This window comes from Meles meles, chromosome 4 (genome assembly GCF_922984935.1).
Source record: "Meles meles chromosome 4, mMelMel3.1 paternal haplotype, whole genome shotgun sequence".
Lineage (NCBI taxonomy): Eukaryota > Metazoa > Chordata > Mammalia > Carnivora > Mustelidae > Meles > Meles meles.
The window spans coordinates 53,898,487-53,918,307 of record NC_060069.1 but is presented as its reverse complement, the minus strand read 5'-3'; the positions used below and the strand labels follow the sequence as shown (position 1 = coordinate 53,918,307).

General features: G+C 42.4%; 1 protein-coding gene across 1 annotated transcript in view; it reads right to left on the bottom strand.

Moving 5' to 3' along the window:
- LIPH (lipase H) overlaps positions 1-19,821 on the bottom strand; it is a 43,813-nt gene that overhangs the window by 20,960 nt on the left and 3,032 nt on the right. Inside the window, exons 2-3 of the mRNA XM_046001337.1 lie at positions 4,577-4,944; positions 3,191-3,299 (exon numbers count right to left, since the gene is read on the bottom strand). Of these exons, the coding sequence (XP_045857293.1) occupies positions 3,191-3,299; positions 4,577-4,944 (477 nt within the window). The remainder of the gene's footprint in view (positions 1-3,190; positions 3,300-4,576; positions 4,945-19,821) is intronic.

Below are 19,821 nucleotides of genomic sequence, written 5' to 3'. Positions count from 1 at the left end.
TGTTGTTGTTGTTTTTGTTTGTTTGTTTGTTTGTTTGAATCTGCAAAATGGAGGTAGAATTAACAGCTACTTCAGAAGACTTATAAAAGGACTCCTGGATCTGAATCCAGAACATTTTGAGATTATTACAGAACAGAAACAAAATGGGAAAATGGAGCTCTTCCTTATTGCTCAAAGATCATCAGAAAAGTGTCTAGCTGGTGCTCATTGACTTTTATTATAGCATTAACCAATCTGGGAATTTGATGAAGGCCTTAGACCTCTCCCCAGACAGACAGACAGACAGACATCCAACGGAGACCTCTCTGCAGACAGACATTTGACATTTTTCATGCGGTTTCAGGGGCCTCATTTTCCCATCCCCAACTTCACTGTGAACTCTCCAAGGAAATGCTGTCCCATAAAAGTATAATGTGAGCTACATATATCATTTTAAAATTTCTAGAAGCCAATTTAAAAAGTAAATAGAAATAAGGAGAATTAATTTAATAATACACTGTATTTAACCCCATTTAGTTAACCTGGCATATCCAGAATATTATCATTTTAACATGTAATCAATATATTTGAGATTTTTAAAATATCGCTTTTTAACCTAGTCTTTGAAATCCAGTGTGTGTGTCTTCCACTGATAGACCATCTCTGTCTGTATTTGTCACATTTCAAGGGCTCAGTGGCTCCATGTAGCTAGTGGCTACTGGACTGGATGGCATAGCTCCAAGGTCATTTCTCAAAGTAGGGTGTTCCGACCACTTGCATCTTCTGCTTAATGGTGGACTCCTGGACCCTGACCCCAGAGTGCTGGTTCAGCAAGTTGGCATTGTAACCAGCACCCCTAAGGGGATTTGGGCACACCCTTAAATTTGAGAAGCAAAAGCAATGTCTTATCAAGTGATGTAGGTACTTGGAATATTCTAAAATCCACTTACGCTCCACCATTTGTGTTAAAGAAGTTAATGAGAAACAGGGGGTGCCTGGCTGGCTCAGTCAGTAGAACACGCTACTCTTAATCTAACAGTCATGAGTTCAAGCGCCACGTTGGGCAGGGAGCCTATTTAAAATTTAAAAAGAAAAACAACGACATTAAGAAGTTAATGAGAAATAAAACCAGGAGAGGTGCCTGGAGAGAAAAAGCAAGAAGAAGGGCAGTGAAAGGAGAGAAATGGAGGAAATGAAGCAGCCATTGTGGTCTAGCTAATTAACAAGCAGACCCATCCGCTGTGGGGGAGGTGGGCGCGAACCGTGTTCCTAGGCAACAGGCTCAATTCCCAGCCCAGAATCCCGTGAGGCCAGTCCGAAAAGGTGGTGAGAGGTGAGCCGACAAGAGAAACGCTTCTTTCCGAAGCTGCTCTGGGGGACAGCTGAGACTGACTGCAGGGATCAGAAAGGATGAGGCATCCGAAGAACGTAGGGAAGTCAGGGGACCCAGAAGACTGAGCCGTGAGCCATTCGCGGTGTTCCGGCCGCAGAGCAGGGCCATGTGGGCCCAGAGAGGAAGGCGGGCTGGCTTGGGGAATTCCCATCCGTGGTCAGAAGCCAGGTTAAACTGCACTCTCATTCACATAGTGGTAGGAACAGGTTTGCTAGCAGCGAGATGGGGGGTGAGACAGAATGAGGCAGTGATGGGCTGGATTCTGCTAGGGCCAGTACTGGACAGCTGACTTTGTTCATTTCTTCCCAAACTTTGCGGCTGGCCATGTCAGGCTGGCAGCTTGAAATCAGCAGTGGTGAGCATATTCAAGCCATGGAGGTCAGCAAACACTACACATCTGGAATTTTGGGGGAAGGGACTGGGGGAAGCTGTTCCGGTTCTTAACATACCACCGGGGAAAGTCCCACCCACCAGAAGAAGAGCTCCCAACATATAATGGTCACAAGCAGATTCAAGCTGTCTGTCCTTTGATCCCATAAGGGAAATGAAACTTTTTAAAAAAAAAATATTTTATTTATGTATTTGAGAGAGAGCAAGCGAGAGAGAGTACGAGTGGAGGGAAGGGAAGAGGGACAAGCAGACTCCCTGTTGAGTGCGGAGCCCTATGCAGGGCTGGATCCCAGGACCCTGAGACCATGACCTGAGCTGAAAGCAGACGCTTAACCCACTGAGCCACCCAGGTGCTCCAGGAAATGAAACTTTTTACAAAGGACATGTTGCTTTCTAAAACATAAAAATAATAATGTTAAAAACTTAAATAGAGCTTGGCCTCCCTAGGAAACAGGTAAAAAGATGAGGGTGGCCTTGGCTACCTTTGCTGAGGTGAAAGTGAGAAAAAAAAAATCAGGAAAAACAAAACAATGTGACCTTGAGTAGCAGGGCTAGAGGAGACACCTGTGATATGTGTGTGTGTGAGAGACAGAGACAGAGACAGAGACAGAGAGAGAGCAAATGAGAATGACTTGCTCAGAGCTTACCAGTCAAGCAGCACATTCAGACTGCAATGCTAAAAGTTTACCTCACAAATACAGTTGGTTTGAATCTCTCCTTCTTCTGTTCACTTCTACCCTCCAGATTCCCTAGACTGAAAATAGCTCTTTCTGTGTGAGATGGATTCTGGGAAGGGTATGAACATGGGGAGAAGCCCTGAGTCTCTGAAACAGAAAGCCTCCCTCAGCCTGTCCTCTGTGGCTGTGGAAAGTTACTGGAGCAGCAGGCCAGAGAACCCAGCAAGAAAGCCTTTGTTTGGGGTTCCACCTGCTGTGTTTCTGAGTTTTGATTCGGCTTTGCCCTGAAAGCTGATATTCAGAAAGTAAAACCCACTATCAAAATTCCCATCTCATTTTTCTATCATGAGACTCCAGCTGTGTCTGGAGATGGAAACATATTAGGTATGTGGCTCAGGTTATCTTAGATTAAGTGAAAGGGAGATGGTTATCTGTTTGAAGGGCACAGAGCAAATCCCCAAGGGCCATAGTTGTATTTTCTAACCAGAAGAGAAAGAAAGTTACCACCAATCTTTTCTATGGCATATACAATTTACCAAGTGTTTTTATCTTATTATGTATTTTATTAACTAATAACCTGAAGTCAGTATTGTCATGGTCTCTCCTTTGCACAAGAGGACACACACTCAGAGGGATTAAGTAAGTGGAAGAGCTGGCTTTGAACCCAAGGACTTGGACAGCCCGTATCACGTTCCCTCAGTGAACACTGAGCTCAGGCTGACTAACACACACCCATTCAAGGAAGACTTACCTGTAATTCTCCCCAGCTGTCCTTTGTACATCTTTCCAACAAACCCAGCTATGTGGGCTCCTAGACTTACTCCAATCATATAAATGTCATCAAAAGAAGCTCCTTGTACCTGGAATTTCAAGAGGTCCATCATTACAGATTGGAAGGGGCCGAGGAGCTGACATTTGTAGAAACTTCCTAAACTTGATTTTGGATACAGTTCTTAGGAGAAATATTTCTAAGCAACTTATACCTACGAACTCACTTAAATGTCACAACAACCCCACAAAGTAAATGCCATTCTTCTGATTATACAGAAGAGGAATCTGAGGCCCAGAATCAAAGTAACCTGCCCAATATCAGGCAGGTGGGAAGGAGCAGAGCAGATGTCAAACCAGTCTGTTCAACTCTGAGTCTGGGCCTTAACCTTTACGCCACGGTGTCTCCATTCATGCTTCTGCTAGAAATCAAGCTGAGGCATCTCTGAATTGAGGAGACATCTCTAAATTTCAGCTCTAAGTTGAGGAGAAGGGCAAAGAAACATTTTGGTGAACTCCTTTATCTTCATGCTGGCTCAGTTAATGAAGTCACAAAGGACAGAGAAGGAAGGAGGGAAAGAAAGGGGTGGGGGTGGGGCAACACTGCAGTGGGCTGAGGCAGCCCGTGGTGAGTCATGTTAGTATTACTCACTTTCCCAGGGCTATAGCGTTAAGTGAGAAGCTTGTGTGAAAATTCTGCTGCCCCTGGCCACAGCGGCCACCAGGCCTGATTGTCTCATATAAAGTCACTTTTTTGTGGTTGTTTTTTGGTTTTGGTTTTTTGTAAAGGGGGAAATTCATGAGATAGATCACTAAATAATAGTTAAGATTTATTTAGTCTTCGTGAGTCTTCTAAAAATATAAATCACACACACACACACACACACACAAATCTCTCATCAGATCACATCTATCCGTTTTGGTTTTTGATAACTGGGTCAGTAAATTTTAGGCATTTCTAGGAAAAGGCATAACTCTAGAAGATGAGGAAACTCTAACACAGTCAAGCCAGAAAACCCCTAGACAGAACCTCTCTTACCCATAAGACACCTTTATGTGAAATAGAAAAAGATATCCCTTCTTGAAGACACTTAACTGTTACTGCTGGGAAAATATCATAATAAATATATAGATCTACAACGTATAGCATGACAATGATGCTCCCTTAGATGGGTGTCCTGTGCAGTGCACAACTTGCACAGCCATACCTATGGGCCTTCCTTCCAGCTGTGCTCTCTACCTTCCCTGGGGCTTAGTTGGGTTTCAAAATAGTTCCTCTGTTGACCGCAGGTATCTCTTGTTTTTAAATCTCCAGATAACAGGGTAGTTTCAATTTGGCCCAGAATCATATAAGAGAATTCTGTCTTACCAACATCTCTGCAATAAATCCCTTCAAGATTGTTGCTACTTTTCTGGTCTTACTGGAGGCATGGTTGTATATTACAGTTGTAGCTCCTCGATTCCAATCAACAACAACCACATTCATGTCTTCTACATAAAGCAAACCCTGTACTAAGTCCTCCATCCAAACTGGAGGAGAGCCTGTAGGCCTGAATCCATGGATAATGAAGGTGGTTTTCTTGGTCACGTTCAAGTTCCCCAAAAATGTGGAGTTGATGACTTGTGCACAGGTCTGGTTTCTTCTGGTGTAGAGCATCAACTTCACATTCAGTCCTGTACCGACCACAGCACTGTGGAAGCTCAGTCTGGTGAATGAAGGACATGTTTCATCTGTGTCTGAAAATAAAAATTAGATGGCATCATGATGGTTCTTTCCTTACTTGGGCATCAAGCAAGCGCGCTGCCCTACATTCACTGGCCTTCTTTCTGTGCTTCACAGCACCCAGCAGGAGACTGGATCTAGTTGAACGAAACTGCAAAGTCATATCTGATTCAGCATACATAAGTAGTGACTTCCTTTTCATCAGGAAAGACATTTTTCCAAATTTTACTCTCCTTCAAGATCTAACCCAAAAGTCACCTCGATGAAACCTACTCCAACTCTTCCAGCTTTAAATACTATATTTCATCCCAGAACTCCCCCAAAGCACTGTCTGTACCTCATTGACAGCACAATGAAAATACCCGCAGGGGTGTATTATGCGTCTTTATGGACATGTTTGTCTGTTTTGCTGGGCACCTCCTTGGAATGGGTGTCCTGTAATCTGTGTATCCCTCACAGTGCAGAACACATAGTAGAGGTCTCAGTAACTGCATCTGCATGGTTCAGACACCTCTTTCCTTGCCTAGAGCATCTTCCTGGGACAACAGCGGAAGAAGTGATGTGCCCTGCCCTGCGCCTTTCGATAGCATCTGAAATAGCTGACCATGGTGCCTTCTCGAACCCTCTCCTCGTTCCTCAAGCACCGTCTTCCAGCATTCATCCTGCTGCATAATCTCTAAGGATGGCCTTTGGAGAAAGGTTGGGGATGGGGTGGAAGCAAAAGTTGAGGCTGGAGCATACTGTTACAGCAGAAAGTAAGAGATTATTTAAATATTCGGGATGCCTGGGTGGCTCAGTCGGTTAAGTGTCTGCCTTTGGTTTAGGTCATAATCCAGGGTCCTGGGATCAGGTCCATCATCAGGCTCCTTTTGCTTCTCCCTCTGCCTGCCACTCCCCCTGCTTGTGCACACTCTCCCTCTCTGATTCTCCCGAACAAATAAATAGAAATAAAACCAAATAGATAAATAAAGACATGTCAGAAGGACACAGGAAGCCAGATTGAAAGGACTTCCACTGTCCAGATCTGGGATATTTGAGCACTACATAATTAAGGACAGTCATGGTTTATGGACCTTTGGAGAAAATTAGGGATCTCTGATTCCATAACAAACAGACAAGCAAAGAAATAAATCAATGGAAGCAAGGATGACTCTTGTGGTATAGTGCTGAATGCCAGCCAGAAAATGAGTGAATGCTGGGGGTAGAACTCATCGTTTTGCAGTCATCACAATAAAGATTGGTTAGGCAAGAGTTATCAGTGAACACTAAACTGAGGAGGTGGTTATTTTGAGAAGGAGCATATATGTATGGTCTTAAGCTCTGTCCCACAGATTGATAATTAGTAAGTAGGCGGGAAGAAGTCACTATACAATGGAGAAATAGAACAACACCTTGACTAGGTTATCAAACTGAACGTTACCAATGAGGGGCAGACAGACATATGGGGCTCTAGCTGTAGTATTCCAGTGGGAATGCATAACCTGAACCTAACCCCAGGGGAAAAAATCAAACAAACACAAAATGAGGAATAGTCTACTTTTTTTTTTTTAAAGGAACTGTAGGGTTTGGGTGTGCTGTAACCATGGCCCACGCTGCAGAGAAGGGGGCTTGCAGTGCCAAAAAAATGCCTTTTTTTTTTTAAGGTTTTATTTATTTATTTGCGAGAGAGAGAGAGGGAGAGACTGCAAGCAGGAGGAGGAGCAGAGGGGGGAAGAATCTCAAGCAGACTTCATGCTGAGCTCGGAGCCCACTGAGGGGCTCCGTCCTATGACCTGAGATCATGACCTGAGCCAAAACCAAGAGTCAGATGCTCAATTGACGGAGCCAGCCAGGTGTCCCCCAAAAAAAATCCTTAAAGAAAAAATGTTTTAAAGATTAAAAATAAAAAGGGACCTGTGTTCTTAAAAAAGATCAATGTCATAAAGGACATAAAGGAATTGTGGAAATTTCTAGATTAAAGGAGATTGAAGAGATAGTATAACCACATGCAATATCTGGTCATCGATTGGATTCTGTGATGGAAGAAAAAATGTCATGCAAGAAATTATTGGATCAATTGACAAAATTGGGACATGAACACTAAATTAGATAAAAGTATGGTATCAGCATTATATTAATTGAGGTTGATAACCACAGTGGTTACGTTGGAGAAAATCCTAATTCTTAGCAAATACAGCTTAAGTATTTACTAACTGAATGCCCAACTTATTCTCAAATGGCTGAGAAGAAAAAATTGGGACAGACAGATGACAGCAAATGATAAAGCATGCATCGCCAGATGTTAATAGTAGGTGAATCCGTGTAAAGGGTTATTGTTGTTCTGAATATTTTTTTAAATTCTTCTAGTTTTTCTGCAAGTTTGAAATTATTTCCAAGTAAAAAAGCTTAAATGAAAGGAGAAAGAGAGGGGGACAGAGCCATATCAGCCAGATGCAAAATGGGAGTGAGGTTGTGAGTTCTGATACCAGAAAATGAAAATAGGTAAGAATGCTGAAGTCTTCTATTTGAAAGGCAGCAGGGAGTTGGAAATAAACTAAAGATCAAGATGCAAACTGAACGAGGGGCTAGGAAGGAACGAGGGCTTTGGGGTCCTTGGATACTGAAACAGGGTGTTACTTCTGCAACATTATGGAAGGTCTTGATCAAAAACCACAGTCAAGGGGCACCTGGGTGGCTCAGCCGGTTAAGCCTCTGCCTTCAGCTCAGGTCATGATCCTGCTATCTTGGGACTGAGCCCTGAGTCATTTTCTCTGCTCAGCAGGGAGACTGCATCTCCCACTCCCTCTGTCTCCTCCCCCACTCTGACTCAAGTTCTCGCTAGTCTGTTCTCTCAAATAAATTGATAAATCCTAAAAAAAATTAAAAAATAAAAATAAAAAGAACCACAATCAAACAAAAGTTAAAAGTAAACTTCTAATCAACACTGGCATGCTGATCCAAAATACAATGTTTGGAAAGACTGGTTTTTTGAAATCATAAAAATTACCTGTAACTATGTTATGACCTGCTCTCCTATATCCTATTTGGCTGAGAGAGAAGAGCCGAGTTGGAGGTGAAGTGGAGCAGCAATCAGCCCCAGGTGCAAGCTGGAGATGGCCCTTTTTTTTTTTTTTAAGATTTTATTTTTTTATTTTTTTGACAGAGAGAGAGACAGATCACAAGTAGGCAGAGAGGCAGGCAGAGAGAGAGAGGGGGGAAGCAGGCTCCCCGCTGAGCAGAGAGCCCGACACAGGGCTCAATCCCAGGACCCTGAGACCATGACCTGAGCCAAATGCAGAGGCTTTAACTCACTGAGCCACCCAAGCGGCCCTGGAGATGGTCCGTTAGGATATTTGGGCGAGGGGCAAGGTCCTATGGATGACCACTCTCTTTGTGGGAGGGAATAGGAGAAGACTATTGACTTGCAGCAGGTCCAATAGGAGACTAGAGGGCCTTGGGGAACACCTGTTCTGTCTTCCTCCAATAGAAATTTAAGAACCATTCTCCCCAGGGCCTTTATTCTCAGTGAATCTGCCCAGGAATAACTCTCCCCTCATTCTGAGCCTCAGAACAGACTTCATCCTGGCGTCTCTACCCTTTCTTAATAACCTGGGGCCATTCAGGGGCCCCTAGGTGGCCCACTTGGTTAAGCGTCTGACTCTTGGTTTTGCTCAGGTTGTGATCTCAGGGTTCTGAGATCAAGCCCTGTGTCAGGCTCTATGCTCAGTGCAGAATCTGCTTAGGACTCTTTCTCCCTTTCCCTCTCCCTCTCCCCCCAACCCTGTGCTTGTTCTCTCTCTTTCTCAAATAACTAGATAAAACTTTTTAACCTGGGTCCATTCATGTATGCTTTTATTTGAAACTGCAAAGGGTCTGGTACTCAGCAATGAACGAAGTTCCAAAACAGAATGAGCAGAAGAAGCTCAAACAGAAGGTTAAAAATTAAGATTTTGAAATTCCTCACTCCAGAAAAAACTGGTTAAAAATTGAGCCCCGTACTCACATATTCCTCTGTTTGCTCTGGCGTGGAAAGTGAGGCATGTTCACAACTGTCTGTCTTCCCTTCTCCCCCAGCTTTATTGAGATATAATTGACAAGTAACATTGTGCAAGTTTAAGTTGTAAAGCAGGATGATTTGATCGATGTGTGTATTTTAAAATGATTTCCGCAATAAGGTTAACAGGCCCATCGTCTCACACCGTTACATGTGTGTGTGTGTGTGTGTGTGGCAAGAACATTTAAGATGTACACTCTTAGCAAATTTCCCGGATACGGTACAGTATAATTAACTACAGTCACTGTGTTGTGCATTACATGGAAGACCTTACTCACCTATATAACCATTCTCCCCATCTCTTGGCCCTTTCCATTTTTTTTCCTTCCTGTGGATTGCATGCTCCTGGAGAACATGGACTGAAACTTGTCTGGTGTTTGTAGAGCAAGACCCAGAGCAAATAACTGACTGTTTAACTAGTCATTTTACAGAAGAGGAGGTGTCACGAGGTAGGGCTGAGCCTCTTGATCTTACCCACCAGTAAAACAAGGCTTTGTTCCTAGTTGTGCAACTGACTCACCAGGCAACCTGGGGAAATTACATCATCTTTCACTTGCCAGCTACCTGCCCAAGAGAGGAATGCTGTAGACATTAATTATGAATGAGGTCATATTGGGGGAAGATAGAGATCCCTTTCCGAAGAAGGGGACTATTTAATTGCTAGGTCTGTTCATTGTGAGCCATATTAAGTCAGTATGTCAAAAGTCACATATCTGGGTCATTAGAAGGCTCAGACTAGAATCATGAAGTTTGGGCCAGAGTTATTCTGAGCCCATGTGCCACTTTCCATGTCTACAGAATGGCTCAACCAGCCTCTCTGACTTGCTGAGTCTTTACTAGACCCCTTACATTGGACAGTTACAGAAGGGCAAGAAGGGCAGAACAAGCAGATTTTTATTTCCTTTTTAAAAGTAGGCTCCAGGGGCGCCTGGGTGGCTCAGTGGGTTGAGCCGCTGCCTTCGGCTCGGGTCATGATCTCAGGGTCCTGGGATCGAGTCCCGCATCGGGCTCTCTGCTCAGCAGCGAGCCTGCTTCCCTCTCTCTCTCTCTCTGCCTGCCTCTCTGTCTACTTGTGATCTCTCTCTGTCAAATAAATAAATAAAATCTTTAAAAAAAAAATAAAATAAAAGTAGGCTCCATGCCCAGTGTAGAGCCCAGTGCGGGGACTTGAACTCCCAAACTTGACATCGGATCTGAGCAGAGATCAAGAGTTGGACACTTAACTGACTGAGCCACCCAGGTGCCCCCAGAGCAAGTGGATTTTTATTTTCATTTGCTAGAAACACTCTGACTTCATATATTTTAACGTCTTATTTTTATAATGGCATTGGGCTCTGGAGAAGCCCATTGTAAGTACTGAGTGAAAAATGAATTTCCTTGTTCCTCTCTCTCAGTACAAAATACTATAACAGCTTAATATGGATTCTCTCTCATTCTCAGAGGAAACCAATTGCTCAGTAAGTCTACCCTCCCCTAGGTTCTGGATCAGGTGGCATTTTAGAGGGTGAGTCAGGCATTAATGAAATAAAACACACAAATAAGTATGAAATTGCAACTTGTGATGTATGTTGTATAAAGGGATATGGTATAAAATAAGAATTTAAATAGGGAGTTTCCCCTGGTCTGGGAATCAAGAATCTTCCCTTCCATCATCTTGAAAGCATGTATCTAAATCCTAAGAATGGAAGACCCCTTTAGCAAAGGGTAACATTTGCTAAAGGGACAAATTCAAGTTCCCAAACTATTAAGTTTTGACTTCATAGCTTTTTACTTTTATTCCTAGACTTATGTTTTGGGTATTATATCCTTTTTCATTTTCATGTGCTTCCTTTCCCTGAATCCCATCAAATGATTATGACTCTAACTAGCTTTCTTTTTGTTAGCATTTTCCTAGCGTGATTTTGTCCTTTTTAACCTCTGAATCCCTTGGTTTTAAGGGATCTTTCATATAGCGTCCAGCTGGGTTTTATTTTATGGCCCAATCTTGGAGCCCTTTTAAAGAAAACAGGTGAGTTCTCATTTATTGGTGTAACAGACGTAATTGGTGTGGAGACCACAGATGTGTCGTCCTCAGATCTGCCTTCAAGAGCACCTGCCATGGGAAGCACAGGGAAGTCACCTGTGTCACCACGCAGTGTGCCCACAAACCTGTGGCTCCCCCAGGCTGCTTCCCGTGGCTGATCGAGCACTATGAGGGTCCTCTAGCCAGACCAGGCTGGCTCCTCCAGCCTCACGGGAGACTCCCAGAACAGGTAACTTGGGCTCAGGGATACCCCATCAGCCCAGCTGAAATATTCGCACAACCGCAGCACAGCTCCCCCTCGCAAGACTTCCTTGCCCACCTCCTTTCCCAGATGTGAAGGCTCTCTCTGCTCATCCCCACATTCTAGATCCTTCCTCCTTCCCGCACTGTACCTCCAGCAGATCTCTTGCGGGTCCCAGTCCATACTGGTGACTGCTTCTGGGAGCTCCCGAGCTGACGCACTTGAACTTAAGATTGTAGTTATCCACCCAGGTGAACCCCTAGCAAGGATTCTTGGGCGTCTGGGAGGTGCACTTCTAACTCTTGCCATGCTTCCTGCTGCTGCCCTTTGCCAGAAGAGTTGTCCTTCCTCTCTCAGTTCCAGTCCTTGCTTTAATAACTTGAGACTGTATTGACTGATCCTATTACAAATTATGAGGGCATCAGCACACCCAGTACTTCTCCTCACTGACACAATGTCCATCTCCCAATTTTTGTTATCATATTATTTTCAGTTCATCTAGTGATTCCTTTCCTAGTTTAAAAATAAATATTTAAGCCCCTGTGTATGGATGTCTCAACAGAAACTCTGTTTCTATTGTCTTTATTACATCTGTTCTAGCCCCTCATTTTCTACCAAGAAAGACAAGAAAGTTAACACACATCGCCTTTCATACCCTCCCTGGCCCCTCTTTCAGAGCGCACACACACACTCACACAAACTCACATTTTTTTGTCAATCCCCATAACTTGCGGATTTCCTATTTATGAATTCACCAACTCACTAAAATTTATTTGCACCTCCTAAATCACTACTTGGGGTGCTTTTGTAGTCATCCACGGACATGTGCTGAATGGAAAAAAATTGGGTTGCCCCACATGCTCACTCTTAAATGGGGTCAAACACAGCAACACTCCGCCTTCTTGTTTCAGCTCCCATCACCAATGTCCTTTTCAGAGTCTATTTACTGCCAAGTCTTTTGCTTCTTGACCTTTTTCTTGGTGGTTTCACTCTTTTGGATGCACCCCAAGCACAATCCTGAAGCGGTGTGATGTACCTTCCAGAGAAAACATGCACCTCAGATAAGCTTCTTCCAGGCATGAGTTATAGTGCTGTTGGCCATGAGTTCAGTGTTAACGTGTGAATGATACATTCCAAAATATCTTTATTCTTATTTTTTTAAAGATTTATTTATTTACTTTAGAGGGTGGGGGCGGGGGTGGGACAGCAGACTGCCTGCTGAATGTGGAGCCCAATGTGGAGCTCAGTCTCGCCACCGTGAGATCATGACTTGAGGTGGGATCAAGAGTCGGACGGTCAACCTACTGCACCACCCAGATGCCCCTAAATAAAGTGTCTTTAAACAGAAACACATAAAATAAGATTATCTATTCCCTGGTCAACAAAAATATTGTAACCAGCAGCTTGCAGGAACCCTAACCCTGGGAAAACCATTTCCCCTAGGAGCAATTGCTCAGTCTTTACTAATTCAGTGTTCGCAGTGACTACATGGCACGTTAACTACCATGAATCATGAGAAGGGGCTGTATATAAAACTGTCTTCTGGAATCATAGTTCTCATATTTCCCCAGTTACATAGTTTTAGGGCTATAATGTCCACGATCATTGTTCCCAGTGAATCCTGTTCCCAGGCTGCTTCATTCACCCCTGGGTGAGAGCTCTTGCTGTCTTTTCAAGAAGAGCTAATGGAGAATATAGTTCCTAAGTTCATTCATACCCATAAGTGAATCCCTAGGCCCAAGTCATCAGTTAGGTCTTCACACAATATTCTTTCCCCCAGGATTTATAGGTATTACTCTGCTTTCTTGTATTGGATCCCATTCTAAAGAACTTTGACCCTTCGATGCTCCTTGGTTTTTTCCTACCACACACCTGAAGCATTCTTTTCTTTCTTTATTCTTTGTTTGAAGATTTTATTTATTTATCTGACAGAGGGAGACAGTGAGAAAGAGAACACAAGCAGGGGGAGTGGGAGAGGGAGAAGCAGGCTTCCCGTTGAGCAGGGAGCCCGATGCGGGGCTCGATCCCAGGACCCTGGGATCATGACCCATGAAGTGTTCTTTTCTTGTTGTGAAATAACTTTCCCTGCTGGTGTTGATACTCCAAAATAACTGATCCGTTTATCCACTGGTGTATATCCAATGCCAACAAGAGAGCCTGGCTTAGAGTTGACATCAGTAAATGTTTTGTGAATAAGCGTGTATCACATTATCCAGCCATTCAGAGTGATCCATCTGGATACTCCAAGTAGTAATGATATAATGTTTATGAAATAAATAGAGTATGAAATGACACATCCTTTATGACTGAACTGTGTAAAAATATGTCTGCAGGTTATAAGGCCTGCAAAATACTGTGCGAACAAAAATGAGTTCTGCATTCCATTTCTGATGTTCTCTGCTTAAAGCTACCTGAGGTTATTTATTCTTTTCCACTCAGAATTAACAACATTTTAAAAGAAAATATTAAATTTATCTTCTTTTGGACCATGTTACAAATTGGTTTAAGCTCCTTGAGGGCAAGCTCTGTCTTGGCTTTTTCCCTAGCATTATGCCCCAGCACGTAGAGAAGGAACGTGTCTTGTTGGATCTCAAATTCTCAGGCAATTTGGAGGGTAGGCAAGGACTAGATATCTGTGAATAGCAAATGGGTTAAACTGCTTCATCCTCACAAATACAGTTCTTTACATTTATATTTAATTTCTGATTTACATTTATATTTCTAAAACAATTACTTGTATGCCTTCAGAAAGCAAACCTCTTTTTGCTTATTGTGCTGTTTTGTTACAAAGTCAAGTTTACTTGGAAGTAGTAGTAACAGAGCCTTTAACCAAATAACCACAGAACATGTTAAACTGGTTTCTAAAGCTTAACCTCTTCTACTGGAGTTTATTTGAAGTTTATTTCCCTTCAGTCTGCTTTGAAATTCAACTACTCTGAAATGCCGATTAGTGTTAATGATTGGAAAATGACCATTGGATGGGTGACGTCTCCCATCTACTGAGGAATTTCGACTCCGATGGAGAACAGGCTGAGATGAGAGCAGAGTAAGATGTCGAAGAAACCTGGAGAGAACATCTTCAGAGATAACATATCTGTGCCTTGTTATGGTCGAATAATGCAAGGTTACCCACGGCCAAGTACGGCCAGGACCCTTTATGTATGGTCTATGGCTGCTTTCCTGATATAAGGCAGAGTTGAGCAGTTGTAAAAGTGACCAATGGCCCACAAAGCCGAAAATATTTATTGTCTGGCTCTTTCCAGAAAAAGTCTGCCAACCTTGGTCTAATGTCCTAAACAGAATACAACATGACTTTGGAGCACAGATTTCAGGGTCAGGTCAACTCCATTGCCTCCTAGCTATGTGACCCTTGGTGATTAATTGCCTAACCTCTCTGAGCCTCAGCTTCACCTGCGTAAAATGATCACAGGAATGCCAATTTGTCAGGCAGTGCTCTGCAGAGCCATATGGAGCCTGAGACAAAAGAAAAAAAAACAACGATATGTATACTTATCAAAATATCCTCCCAGATTTTGAATCAAGCGGGGAAAAGTTTAGCTTGATAGTAAAAAACCATGACCATAGACATGGCCCTTTGTCATTCAGTCTGTTCAGACACCATCATCAACTCTCGGAAACCAAACCACATAGCGAGGAAATGAAGATGGCGTGGGCCCAGGAACAGCCGGCGAGTTGGAAATGACACTCCTATTCTACAATAGAACGGAGTTGTAAAACGAATAATAGTCTGTCTTTATTTAAAGTGTTGATATTTTTCCTAAAAAAAAAAAAGATTTATTTATTTATTTTAGAGAGAGAGAACACCTGAGTGGGGGAAACGGGAGAGGGAGAGAGAGAATCCCAAGCAGACTCCCTGCTGAGCCCAGAGCCTGATGCGGGGCTCAGTCTCACAAACCTGAAATCATGACCTGAGCCAAAACCAAAAGAGTCAGATGCTTAAACTACCACACCGCCCAGGTGCCCCTGAATATTTTTTTATCAATGACTTATTTGCACTGATTTTCATTTCCAAAGATATTACATTAAAATATCACTTGTGCCCCCAAAATATCACTTATGTGTATCATTCATTATGTACAGTGAGAACACATTATTAATGATATGCACATTATTTCCAGGAAAATATTACTTAAATATTAAACTATCACATATTGCATTAAAATATGAAAAATATTTTTACTGCATTAAAATCATAAATATAATTTATCTTGATTATTGAGTTTGGGTCTCCCTTACTCCCTTAAATTTTGCACCTGATGAGTGATTCACTGACCTCACTCTAATCCCTGCTGTCAGGACTGTGGTGAGAACTAGAGATAATGTCTATGAAGTATTTAAAGAATTAGCTGGTGCTTAGTAAATGCTAAAAAATTAATGGTTCTTGATGATGTGTATGATGAGTTGGGTTAATATTTAAGGCCCACTTGAATGTGGGCTAGCTGACATGAATATTGTTTTGAGTTAAAAAGCAGTCAAAATCCAGCAGATTCAGGAAAAGCTTTTTATGACCCCCTCAACAGCCTAAAAAGAACAGATAGAGGACTGGCTCCAGGAGGAGAGCTGTCACCATAGATAACTACACTGTTATGAACTAGATGTGTAGACAAGGAGAAACCTAGCAATGACTCTTTGATCAAAGTACTCTATGTTCCATTGTTTCTGAGTGGCCTAGCAAACACATTTAACCAGACACATCTTTTTCATTTTCCCCTGAATTCTTTCCTTCCCTTTGAAGTCCCAGGCTACCTTCTTCTCCTTAATTCAGAATGACAGATATATCTTATTTTGCCTGACTGTCCTTTGGAGTTTCCATGTCTATGTGGATTCCCCATGGTACTAAATTAAATTTTATCTTCTGCTATTAATCTGTCTCATGCTCATTTGATTCTCAGTCTGGCTTGAAGCACCTTGAAGGGGACAGGAGATTTCTGCTCCCTGACAAAGTGCTGATCTTATAGGGTTGTTATGAAGGCCAAGTAAAATAAGTAAATTGCTTAGCATGGGATTTGATATAAAGCAAGTGCTCAATAAATACTAACTACCTTCCTTCCATCATTTTGGAAGGACTTTGGAAAAGGGAAGTGTATTAGCCAGTATACAGGTGACAGTTCTTCCTGGCCAGAGAACCGTGTTTGGCTCTGACACTGTCATTAACCAAAACCTCTTTGGGCCATCCTTGTTCTCTTATGACAGATTGGTTCCTCATTCCTTAGAGATTTAGCTAATCTCTTGCATTCCTTTCAGACACAAAATTCTAAGATCTGCAAGCTAGCTCATTTGAAAGGACCTGAGGCACCTAATTTAGGAAAATGAATTTCCAGGGCAGTCTTACTAACCAAAGACAACCCAAATCTAAAAAAAATTAATATAGCAAGAAATTAAAATTTCTCTTAATCTTAATTAAAAGATCTGAAAATAAGCAAACATTACCCTTGGAGTTAAAATGTTGACCAGGGTTACCTGTTTGGCTCTATCGGTAGAGCATGCAAAGTCTGGTCTCAGGGTTGTGAGTTTGAGCCTAACATTGGGTGCAGAGATTACTTAAAAATAAAATCTTTAAAATAAAATAAAATACTGACCAAATAGGTGTTTTGTCACTTTATGTTAAGCAAGATTTTCTAGCTAATTAAATACCCTTCAGTTAACAAACATGGTTCAATATGCTACAATAAGGATAAATTGTGAAAACATTATGATAAATGAAGAAGCTAGTCATAAAAGACCACAAGTTATATTACTCCATTCATATGAAATGTCCAGAGTAGGGGAATCTATAGAGACAGAAAGTATATCGGTGGTTGCTAAGGGCTGGGGGAAGGAGAAAGTTGGGGAAAGAGGGTACAGTAGCTAAATGGTGCCAGTTTCCTCTCTGAGGCCATGAAAATGTTCTAAAATTGACTAGTGATTGTTGCACGTCTCTGTGAATACACTAAAAACTGTTGAATAACACTTTAAATGGGTGAATCGTATGTATGAATTACGTCACAATACAACTGCTTTAAGAAATGGTTCTTATAATTTCAAACTTTCATGAAAAGACCAGGGTGAAAAGGTGAACTCTTTTGAGGGTAACTGGGCAGAAGATTCACTTTTTTTCCATCAACATCAAAACAGGCCTCCAGTTTCCAGTTTTTCTTTCCCCTTGGGAAATGAGTGATGGACCTCCACTTCATACCACTAAATAAAGCCCCCACTTTAGTGAGTCTGTTGTGGGGAGGGTTCGCAGTTGCTCCTGCAAAATAAAGTACTCTTATTCTCAGCCTTAGGAACTACTTATAGCTGTGACCTTGTTTTATGTTTGCCAGAGAAAACTGTGTTGGATACACAAAATGCCCTCTTGATTGCAAGGACACCTCCAGTCTTTTAACCACTGGCTATATTTATTTAGGATACAACAGAGAAAACAGATAGACCTCTGTTTTCCTAGACTGATCGATTTCAGCTGAGTGCTAGCTGGAGAGCAAAGTGTGATTCCCTCAGACGGACCACTGACAACCCCACTCCCTTTCTGATGAGACTTCCAAGGGATACTCTCCCTTTACCCTCACAAGACCTACCACCCGAAAGCAAAATGAAGCTGCCCAGGCTCTTCTTGGTGTCACTCAACTGTTCTAGTGTTTTAGCTTCTACCTGCTTTTGGAACTGATTCCATTTCCCACATTTCTGACTAGGGGAAAACTTCTACAAAAAGAAGAGTCTCCTCATTCATATCTAGAGAGTTTTCAGTGAAAAGAGAAGATGGAATTGTGGATGGAAATAACCCACTGATGAAGCAATTGGGAATGAGGGCGGGGGAGAGAAAATTCCGAGTTTCTGTGAGAATCAGTAAGTACAGGGAGGTTCATATTTCAGTCTCTCAATGTGGCTGAGTCAACTGATTACAAACGAAAGCATCAGTTTCTCTTAGACTTATGGTTGGCGAAGTGTAGTCCACTAGCCAAACCCAAGCAGCAGGCTCAGTGAAATTCCACCTCAGTTAACCCTGATGCACAGTATTCAGTCAGGAAGTGAAACTAGGATGGCCCTGACTCATGCTTCCTTTATTTCAAGCTTTGCGTTTCAAGGTGTGCGCAAGCTATCATTTCTCCCACCCCCAAACATGACACAGGTGTTAATAACTTCCTTTAGAACGGAGGTCCACAGACAGGTATACTAACTTTATGTTTCCTGAAAGTATTCAGTGATACCAAGATGAAGGGAGATATTGTCAAGGATTCCACATTCTGGGCAAAGGTTACTAGTCCTCTTCCGAGACACAGCTCCCCACATGTTAATTGGTGAAGTCACGATGTTTCCTGTAACCCACACTAGAGCACATTTTTATGCTTGCCTGAAAACACTGCTCTGAAGTAATTTCCAAAAATCCCAGAAATAAAAATCCTATTAGGCCAGAAACTGCCTTGAAGAGATCAGAATATGAGTTGGACTCCTATTTTTAAAAGAGGTAGAAGGGGGAAGTAACATTTTCCTACTATGAAATTCTAGTCAATTTTTAAATCTGGAAAGTAACTCAGATACACACACACACACACACACACATGCATGTATATATGTATGTATGTATTTTATGCAGAGGAACCACACTGATTTTGGCATTAGAAACCTGTTCTGAACCAGATGGTGAAGTGTAGGGGCCCAGGGCAGGCTGCCCCCAAACAGGCCACTTTAGCATGAAGATTATTTTGAATTAAAAGCAATCGATGGGGGCGCCTGGGTGGCTCAGTGGGTTAAACCTCTGCCTTCGGCTCAGGTCATGATCTCAGGGTCCTGGGATAGAGCCCCCCAACAGGCTCTGCTCAGCGCGGAGCCTGCTTCCTCCTCTTTCTCTCTGCCTGCCTCTCTGCCTACTTGTGATCTCTGTCTCTCTGTCAAATAAATAAATAAATAAAATCTTTAAAACAATAAAAAATAAAAGCAATCGATGGGTGCTTCAGCCTGGATGGTTCAGTGGGTTAAACATCCGACTCTTGATTTCAGCTCAGGTCATGATCTCAGGGTTGTGAGATCAAGTCCCACATCCGGCTCCACACTGGGTACAGACCCTGCTTAAGATTCTCTCTCAAGTCTCCTTGTGCCTCTCCCCAACCTCCCCCCACCTCTTAAAAAAAAAAAAAAAGGCAATAAAAATGCAGCAGATTCAGGAAAAGCTTTTTAAGTCTCCTTCAACAGCCTAGAAAGAATAGATAGAGGACTGGCTCCAGGGGGAGAGCTATCACTATAGATAACTTCACTGTTACAAATTAGGTGTGTAGACAGGGAGAAACCCAAGAAGGCCTCTTTGAACAAAATTCTCTATGTCCCATTGTTTCTGAGTGGCCCAGCAAACACATTCACCACACACTTACTCTTTTTCATTTTCCCATGAATTCATTCCTTCCCTTTGAAGTCCCAGACCTCTTCCTTCCTCTCCTTAATTCAGAATGACATATATACCTCATTTTGTGTGACTGTCCCTTAAAATACCTGTGTCTCCGTGGGATCCCCATAGGTACTAAATTAAATTTGATTTTCTGCTGCTCATCTGAGTCATGTCATTTTGATTCTTGATGTGGCCTGAAGCACTTTGAAGGGGG